A 9,778-nucleotide genomic window follows, 5' to 3' on the forward strand; every position below is an offset into this window, starting at 1 on the left:
ATACAGGTTGAGTAAGTATGGTGAAAGAATACAACCCTGTCTCACACCTTTCCCAATTTTAAAACATTCAGTGTTCCCATGTTCTGTTCGAACAACTTTGGTCTAGGTACAGATTCCTCAGAAGTACAATTAAGTGTTCTGGAATACTCATACTTCTCAATGTTGTCCATAGCTTGTCATGATCCTCACAATCGAAAGCCAGATATCTGTTAGACATTTTAAAAAAATCATTTAATCATATTTACACAAAGAGTTTTTGGGAAAATTCCATTCTTTTCCATTTTCCCACAAACTTTCTGAAGCCACCTTGTATAGTGAGATGTTAAATATGTACCCAATCCTTAATATGCTTTGAGTAGTTCAATAAATTTTATGGTGATTTCATGGTATATAAACATTAAGGCTACTATGCACTGTGTAGATTAAGGATTTTTATTTAACAAAATGGTTGTGTGAAATCTTTTCTTAAATTTATTATCTGCTTCTTGTTGTTGCTAAGTACCGTTGAGTTGGTTCTGACTCATAGCAGCCCTGTATAATTAGTTTATAAGAAAAACATTGTTTATTGTAGAAAAAAGAGAATATAAACATTCATACAAAAGGAAAAAAATCCATAGTCCTACCACTGGGTTGATTGTATTCTGATTTTGCTTTTTCCTTGTGTTATTTCTTTCAGAAATATGGCTATACACACCTTTCTGCAGGAGAACTTCTTCGTGATGAAAGAAAGAACCCAGATTCACAATATGGTGAACTCATTGAGAAGTACATTAAAGAAGGAAAGATTGTGCCAGTTGAGATAACCATCAGCTTGTTGAAGAGGGTAAGAAGTGTGAATGCCATCCAATTCAAACCAGAAAAAAAACAGACATTGTATCCACCATTTATTTGAGGAAACAAACAAAGAAACAAAAACAAACCAAAGTATTGAATTTATTGCTTGCGGAAGAGCGGAGTAGTGAATTCTTTTAGGAAGTAGAACTGGAAACTGTGCTTTCACCTGAGGAAAAAATGCTGTTATTGGATAGTAGCAAGGACTCTTTACTTTGGTCTGTGATAAGGTAGAGCTCAATTTAACATCCATAAATGCAACTTCTACTACTTGTCTGTCGGTTTGTCTTACTGGGGTGGCCTGTATGTTGCTGTGATGTTGGAAGCTATGCCACTGGTATTTTAAATATCAGTGGAATCACCCATGGTGGGCAGGCTAATACTCAGTAGGTAGTCTTGGATCCACAATCAATGCTCATGGAAGCAGCAGTTAGTTAATCACATGTAGTATTGCATTGGGCAGATCTACTGCAAAAGATCTCTTTAAAGTGTTAAAGAGCAAAGATTTTACTTTGAGGATTAAGGTGCACCTGACTCAAACCATGGTATTTTCAGTCACCTCATATGCATGCGAAAGCTGGATGATGAGTTAAGGAAGATCATAGAAGAATCGGTGCCTCTGAATTATGGTGTTGATGAAACAATATTGAAAGTATCATGGGTTACCAGAAAAATACACAATTCTGTTTTGGAAGAAGTATGGCCAGATTGCTCCTTAGACATCTCTTGTTCTTTAGACATGTTGCCAGAAAGGACCATTCTCTGCAGAAGGAACTCATGCTTGATAAAGTGGAGGGTCAACAAAAAAGAAAGAAGACCCTCAACAAGATGGATTGACACCATGGCAACAACAGTGGTCTCAAACATAACAACTGAGAGGGTGGAGCAGGACCAGGCAGTGTTTTGTTCTGTTGTGCACGGGGTCGCATTGAGTCAGAACAAACCTGACCACACCTTACCACCACCATCACAACACCATGGACACTTGACTATTTCTTCCCAACATTTTCTCTTCCATTCTTCCTTTTCCCCCCTTTTTTTTGTTTTTGAAACTTTTGGTTGTGAATTGAGTGAAGGTTTGCAGACAGATCATCAGTTTTATAATCAACACATCACACACTTTGCTTCTTCTCAATAATTGCAGTCCCTCCATGAAATTACAGTTGCTACAGTTCCTCCCTGTGGCTCATATTTCCATTCTACCTTCTTTCCCAGCCCTCTGACCCTTGTCTTCAGGTAAATGTTGCCTTAAATGGTTGGCCATTCCATGGTGAGCATATCTCACTAGTGTTGTCCCATTGTATACCTATCCACCCCTTGGTTGAAATTTGGCCACAAAGGTGAGTTCTGTTCCAGACATAAAGGGTGGTTGAGAGAGGATCATAGTCACGAGTTCCTCCAGTCTCTTTCTGATGAATAAGTCTGGTCTTTTTATAATTTGTAGTTTTGTTCCACATTGTCTTCCACTGTATCCGGGACCTTCTAATGTGATCCCTTTCAGAGCAGTTGGTACTGGTACTGGTAGTTGGGTACCATCTAGTTCTGGTCTCAGTGTGGTAGATACTGATGGTAACGTGGTCCATTAAGTCCATTGGACTGATTGATTCTAAGCATCTTCAATTTTCATCATTCTTCTTTCTTCCACACATGGAGAGACCAGTAGTTACTCCTTAGATGGTCGCTCACAAATGTTAAGATCCCAGTCACTAATCACTGAAGTTCTTCGTCTTTTTTTCCCCTGCTCTTTTCTACTATTTAAAATTTTTATTTTATTTAATTTATTTAATGTTTTATTGTGAATTATGTGATAGTTTACATGGGAGGACATTAGCTTCACATTGATCCCGTCGTATATCATGTCCTTGCCATGGTTACAGTCCCCTCCATGCATCATCCACCAACCAAAGGGTATACCCCGCAAGCCTTACCCCCACGTCATCCACACACAGCTCCTCTTCCTCTCTGGGTCCAAAGTCCCCAGCCACTCCTTCTCCCCACGTCATCATCTCTATCTCCCCCCCCCCCCTTTTTTTTTTTGTAAACCTTTGTTCTGTGTCTTTTTATTTTCAAACCCAGGAGCATACCAGTTGTTGGCATTCTTTCAGATTTCTGTCACCATCTTTAGCATGAATGCTAAGACTAAAATATCCCTTCTGAAAACAGGCACCTTGCATTGATTTGATAACTTCACTGTACCTATCTAAGAGCATAGCCATTAGAAGCTACTGTCACATTTAAGAAATGATGAAGGAGAAACACAAGAGTAGGAACAACAAAAAATAGTTGAAGCTTGATAGGTAAGAAAATATGAGAGAGAGTAAAAAATTATTGCTACAAAAACCTCAAAATTTTGTACAAAATCATAAAATTAAACATATCATAATCTGAAGCTATTTCCCAACACATCCTACATCTAAGTCTATACAATTCTGAAGGCGGCGTTTCCATTTCTAACCCTTCCCTGAAGAATTCTGAGCTCTTAAAACTACACCATGACAAAATGGCAGTTTTGGCATCCTCAAGGAACTCAAATCATGTTCTTTTTAAATGTTCCTTGAGTTCTGGGAACAAAAAGAAGGCTGAAAGGGCAAGATTACAGATACTGGGTGAATGGGACAAGGTTTCCCAGTTAAATTCTCATAGGACGGCCTGTGAGAATGAGCAGGTGCACTGTCATAAAGGAAAGAAAAATAGCATAACTTTCCTTGCCTGTTTATCACCAATGTAGTTTCCCATGTTCTTAAAACTTATTCATATAAGCCCCTGTGATTGTCCTGTGTCCTTTGAGAAAAATCTATAAAGAGTACCCTTTTGGAATTCAAGAAACAGCCGCCATAACCTTCTGGACTGATTTCTCTACCTTGAATTTAAGTGGCCCAGCAGATCTCCTCAACTGTTTTGAATAGACCTTTTTTTTGGAAGGCACCCTAACGAGACAGAGTATTACTGAGAAAACTTGTCTGTAGCCATCCACTAATCACAAGACATGCTTAAACACATTTGGAATAAATCCATGAACGTATAAATTGGAACCCTACTAGCAATACTTTTTGACTTATCCTCAGATTAGCATCTAGATGGAACCAGATCCACATGAGGAAGCTACTTATTCACAAACATTCTTACCTCAGAGATTGGAAGAAGTTTCTTCCATTCCAGAGTAAATATTTTCCCTCATTCTGTGGCTCTAGCTCCCTTCCTGTATTTTATTAAGCATTGCTCAAGAGTAATCTCCATTGTATTCCTGCTTCATCCTTGCACTTAGGTTCTGTTTCTGTCTCCACTGAAATTATTCTTGCTGATATTACAAATGATCTTCATCAAATCTAGGGAATACTTATAGTCATTCTCTTCTTGAAACTCATTGCTTCTTTGTTACTGTGACACCATTTCTCTCGATGTTCTTCCTACTTCAGTGACTGCTATTTCTCTTTCTCCTTTAATAGCTCTTCTGAAAATTTCCTAAAATATTATGCTTCTTAAAGGATCATCTTTGGTCCTCTTCAACTCTTTATTTTTTGCTCAACAGTTTTATCCATGTTCACAGCTCTCACTATATTGGTTGTCATCGTCATTGTTAAGAGCTGACTCCTAGTGACCCTTTATAGATTTTTCAAGGGGGGCTGGTGGGTTTGAACTGTGAACCTTATGGCTAGCAGTCAACTGCTTGTCTTACAGCACCATGCCAGGACTCACTATGTTTAGAACACCTAAATCTATAGGTCTACCACAAACCTTTGTTTTTGATCTCTAGACCTATATTTCTAGCTAACTTCCAGGTATCCATCTGAATGTCTCACAAGTGTCTGAAAATCAGCATGTCAGAGGTTGACTGTATCATCCCTATATGGTCTTCCTTCATTTCCTGTCCTGGTTAATGATTATGTCATCTACCTAGCACTCTAAGTCATCTGTTAACTTTCCCAAGAGAGAGAAGAAACAAACTACACATTTGGGAGTGATCTGAGATTCTCCTCCTTTTCTTCACAGCCAACTTGCTTCTTGAAGAACCAGGAAAATAGTCTAAGCATTAAGGGGAGAAGATGAGCTCTTAGCACTAATAAGTAATGCTAACATGCTCTTTTTATTTGTCCAAAGCTTTTTGTTATTGTACCTGAATTACAGCTGAATTCAGGGAACCTGTGGTGGTAGTTGTGTCCCATCTACCAACTCACAGCAACCTTGTATGGGGTTTCTGGGGCTGGAAATCTTTATGATAGTAGACAGCCTCATCTTTCTCCTGCAGAGCCAGCCGCTGATACATTCAAATTGCTGACCTTGTAGTTAGAAACCCAACATGTAACCCACCACCCTACCTGGGCTCCTGTGGATATCAGTAGAAGCAGTTTATTTCTTAGCATAGTAAAATGACTTGAGAAGGGAAAAGAGAAGACAAAAATACTGCTTAGAGCAAAAATAGTTGGTTAATTCTTATTGTTCTCTTATTATTGTTTATTCATAACTGTGTATGTGAAAGTGTGTAAATAACTGATATCAACTATTAGAGAAAAAAAGGTGATTTTTTTATCTTTGTATTTTATATTGATATCTTATATGCTTACTGTAGAAAATTAGAAAACTATCGGGAAAAAAAATATGCCTGTAACTACCCAGTTTGGGACAGCCATGTTAATCTACCATTCTGCTTAAGAAATGGTATTTTGTTAATGTAATATTAAATCTACATCACTCTTTTTTTTTTCCTTTAGGAAATGGATCAGACAATGACTGCTAACACCCAGAAGAATAAATTCTTGATTGATGGGTTTCCAAGAAATCAAGACAATCTTCAAGGTTGGAACAAGACCATGGATGGAAAGGCAGATGTATCTTTTGTTCTGTTTTTTGACTGTAATAATGAGGTAATGAAAGTCTTCGTCAGACCACCTGGGCTATAACCAACTTGTAGTTAGAGTGATTTTAACTTAGGTCTGCATTTCATAGTGGTAGCAGTATTTTTTGCATTGTTAGATGAACTGAACAGCACTGGCTGGCTGTTGGAATACTAAAAACAATTTGGTATCAGCAACCTTGTGGACCTGAAATTTGCTTTATTTTCATAATAACAAGAGCCTGATGGTTTTTTAAAATAAGAATTGACATGCACAATAATTGTTAGCTATAATGAACCACAAGGTTGGTGGTTCAAACTCACCATCTACTCCTTCCATGGAAACTCAATACAGAGTCACTATGAGTCGGAACTTAATCGACAGCACTTAACAACATAATGAAGCTGAGTTACTATTTCTTAAATATGCACTATCAGTATTTCGCCTTAGGAGCTCTGGTAGCATAGTGGTTACGAATCGGGCTGCGAACCACAAGGTCGGCAGTTTGAAACTACCAGCTATTCCGCAGGAGAAAGATGAGGCTTTCTGCTCCCATAAAGATTTACAGCCTTGGAAACCCTGTACCAGGGTCACTGTGAGTCGGAACCGACTCCACGGCACATAACAACAACAACATTAGTGTTTCACCTTAGGGTGTTGTTTATTGGAAAATAAACCCATTTCTGGAAATTGGGAAAACAGTCTACTCTAAAGAGACAGGAAACAAAACAAAAACCAACGGCTTGTTGCCTTCTAGTTGATTCTGACTCATAGTGGCCCTGTCGGACATGGTAGAACCACCCCCATATAGCTCCCAAGGCTGTAAGTCTATACGGAAGCTGACTGGCACGTCTTACTCCCATGAAGTGACTACTGGTAAGTTTGAACCACTGTAACTGTTCTGTTAGCAGCTGAGAGCTTAACCACTGCATCACCAGGGCTCCTAAGGAACATATAAAACATCCTAATTTGTCTTCTAAGAGTTAAATGATCTAGAGAAAAGCAGGAAAGTGGACTTTTTCTTTTGACACTTATGATAACATACTCAGAGTTGCCTTTGAATAACTAAATGAATTTCTTGGAATCATGTAATTAAAATGCCTGACTCAGAGAGCTGATGTAATATGTGGTGGTGGTTATGTGCCATGGAGTTGGTTGTTGTTGTTAAGTGCCGTCGAGTCGGTTCCGACCCATAGCGACCCTGTAGAGGGTTTCTGAGGGTGTAAATCTTTACGGGAGTAGAAAGCCTGATCTTTCTCCCGCGGAGCAGCTGGTAGTTTCGAACCGCTGTCCTTAAGGTTCGCAGCCAGATTCGTAACCACTACACTACCAGACCCTGAATAGGGTTTCCGAGGCTGTAAATCTTTATCGGAGCTGACAGCCTCATTTTTCTCCTGTGGAGCGACTGGTAGGTTCAAACTGCTGACCTTTTGGCTAGCAGCTGAGTTTGTGATCCACTGAACTACCAGAACCCCTTGCTGTATTGTATAAAGTTCATTAAATTACTACCAACATCCTGAAGGAAGAAAAATCTAAAGTAGTGCCTGGAAGGCTTGCTATTCTTAGGTTAAATTGCAAATGTGCCTTTGGTGGAGAGACTTAGTGCAGCCTTTGCATTGTTTTAAAATCTAACTTTCTTCTTCCAACCCCCACAAATATGTTTTCACTTACTCTTCAAAGTTAACTTTAGAATGTTACCACAGCTTTATAACTAAGGAATGTTTATTCACCATTAACAAGGGATGCTTTATTCAAATGTAAATATGTTGACTCAAATATTTGGATATTTATGGAATTATTGACTAGTAAGGAAAAATGGAACAAAGTTTGAAGCATGTAGTTCATACCTAATATATTAATAATATATTGTAGATGGGATCATATGCATACAGATCTTCTTTATATTGTGGTTTGTTTGTTTTTAAAAAGTAAAAGACAAAACAAAACAAAAAACACAGGAAAAACTGAGTCATGAATGAATTCTTATGCTCTGTACTTAACCTGGTTTATATAAATTGAACCACATGTTTAAATTTAAAAGTTTTTTTTTTTTTTTTTTGCCTGTTGATTAATGAGTTAGATACATTAAATTTAATTCAGAGATTTTAGGGGGTATTATCTTTAAACTATTTCTTTTCAGTTTAAAAGGATGGCAAATTCAAACCTTCCTATGATTTTCATCATCTTTTATTTGTTGCTTTTTAGATCTGCATTGAACGATGTCTGGAGAGGGGAAAGAGTAGCGGTAGGACTGATGACAACAGAGAGAGCTTGGAGAAGAGGTACTTCGCCGTTTTCACCTACTGCCACCTCAATCCCAGTGTGGAGCTCAAATAACAGACCGAATGCCTGCCGCCTTTGGCTCAGGAAAAGCAAATGTCATGCTAAACCGTGTAGAATGGTTCCTCTAAAGAGATTATTTGTGAACTATTTGGGTCAGGTGTAGTGTTGTCCTCTGAGCTATTGTCTAACATGAAAGAGAAAGGGTGAATAACTAGAAAATTGCAATATTTGCTTCTTTTGCAGAATTCAGACCTATCTTCAGTCAACAAAGCCAATTATTGATTTATATGAAGAAATGGGGAAAGTTAGAAAAATAGATGCTTCTAAATCTGTTGATGAAGTGAGTATCTCTAGCCTGCTGTAAGAGAAAAGTAAACTAAAAAAATGTGATTGATTGATTTTGGTGTAGACAGGAGTAAAACTGATCTTAATTTTTTCTTTTGGTTTGTTTTTTAAGACCGGTGACTAAGTGAAAGATAAAGACTTTTTCTCCTTTTTGAATAGTGTCTAAAATGGGTTTTACAACTCCAGGCTTGTCTTTCATGAGAAATGTGTGGTTTATTAATCCCAGAGTCTGTTATTAAGTATTGGAAAATTGCCGTTTTGAGATATTATTGTTCTTTTAATGTGTTTATATTTTAAAAGTTGTAACATGAACTGGATCTAGCATAGAAGCCACCGGTTGTTTCCCCCGTATATAGCAGGGTCTCCACAACTCATGCCCTCTCTTCTTTGGTCATGAACCAGCCTGCCAACACTCAGTGCCTGGAGATGATTTCAAGTGTCAGTTGATTCACCTACTTTCCCTTTCCCTGAGTCCTTGAATCTGCTTCTTCTGGACATTTATTTTTTATCTTATAGACAGACAGTATTGTTTAATATCCATTGTTACCTCCTATAGAGGTAAGGTGATACATGAGAAAACTTTATATGTGGCAGAATCAGAACTAAAATAAAAAGATAGTAATTCACTCTATATTTTATCAAATTATTGATAATATCAAGAAGTTTGTTTTGTCCTAAAGCACTTACAAAATTGATTACAACATATTCATAATTTTGTATGTCTTATATTTTAACAAAAATTTAGCCATATGGTATTTTGACAATAAATCTTTTAAAAATGTGTGGCACTGTGGGTTAATATACTGGACTGTAAAGTCGGTTTGAACCACAAGGTTTGAACCACAAGCTCACCACTGCTCCTGGGAAACTTTATACAGAATCGCTTTGGGTCGGAACCAACTTGATGGCATTTACCAACAACATTATTTTCTTTTTCCTTTACAGGTTTTTGATGAAGTTGTGAAGATTTTTGATAAAGAAGGCTAACTCTACACTTGAAGGCATCCTTGAAATCATGCTTGAATATTGTTTTGATAGCTGCTATCAATCAGCCCCCTTTTAAGGCAGTTTTGTTCTTTCGTAATTGCATCTCAAATAATGTCTGGAAAGTATGTAAGAAGACAGATTAAATTTTTTTTTATCTTTATTGTTGGTTTTTTGTTTCGTTTTTGTCTGTTTTTTCGTCACAGGATAATGAATGGAAATTCAACTTAATCTTGGTTATGGTGCTCACAAAACAAAGGAGGGTATCAGCTAGTTTTTTATTTGTATCTAAAAAGACTATCCCTTTTATAGTCTGTGCCTTCTGTGAGCAAAAACATTTTAGTATGTGTGTATATCCCCTTACTAATTACAACATGCTAGAATTGGAGGTCCCCAGTTCTCCCTTTTTCTTGCAGGTTCTAAATTTCCAACTTGTTAAGTGAATTTGTGGACCAAATTTCAAAGGAACTTTTTGTGTAGTTACTTCTTGGAAGATGTGTTTG

General features: G+C 37.5%; 1 protein-coding gene across 2 annotated transcripts in view; it reads left to right on the forward strand.

The window, feature by feature from the left end:
• The window catches only part of CMPK1 (cytidine monophosphate (UMP-CMP) kinase 1, cytosolic), a 30,359-nt gene extending 21,081 nt beyond the window's left edge, over nucleotides 1-9,278 (forward strand). The window contains exons 2-6 of one of the 2 annotated variants that reach the window (XM_006839731.1): nucleotides 677-823; nucleotides 5,541-5,693; nucleotides 7,869-7,945; nucleotides 8,190-8,286; nucleotides 9,237-9,278. In XM_006839731.1, the coding sequence (XP_006839794.1) occupies nucleotides 677-823; nucleotides 5,541-5,693; nucleotides 7,869-7,945; nucleotides 8,190-8,286; nucleotides 9,237-9,278 (516 nt within the window). The remainder of the gene's footprint in view (nucleotides 1-676; nucleotides 824-5,540; nucleotides 5,694-7,868; nucleotides 7,946-8,189; nucleotides 8,287-9,236) is intronic. The other variant, XM_006839732.1, reaches the window with a different exon arrangement.
• The last annotated feature ends 500 nt before the right edge of the window (nucleotides 9,279-9,778 follow it).

This window comes from Chrysochloris asiatica, unplaced genomic scaffold, assembly GCF_000296735.1.
Source record: "Chrysochloris asiatica unplaced genomic scaffold, ChrAsi1.0 scaffold00026, whole genome shotgun sequence".
Lineage (NCBI taxonomy): Eukaryota > Metazoa > Chordata > Mammalia > Afrosoricida > Chrysochloridae > Chrysochloris > Chrysochloris asiatica.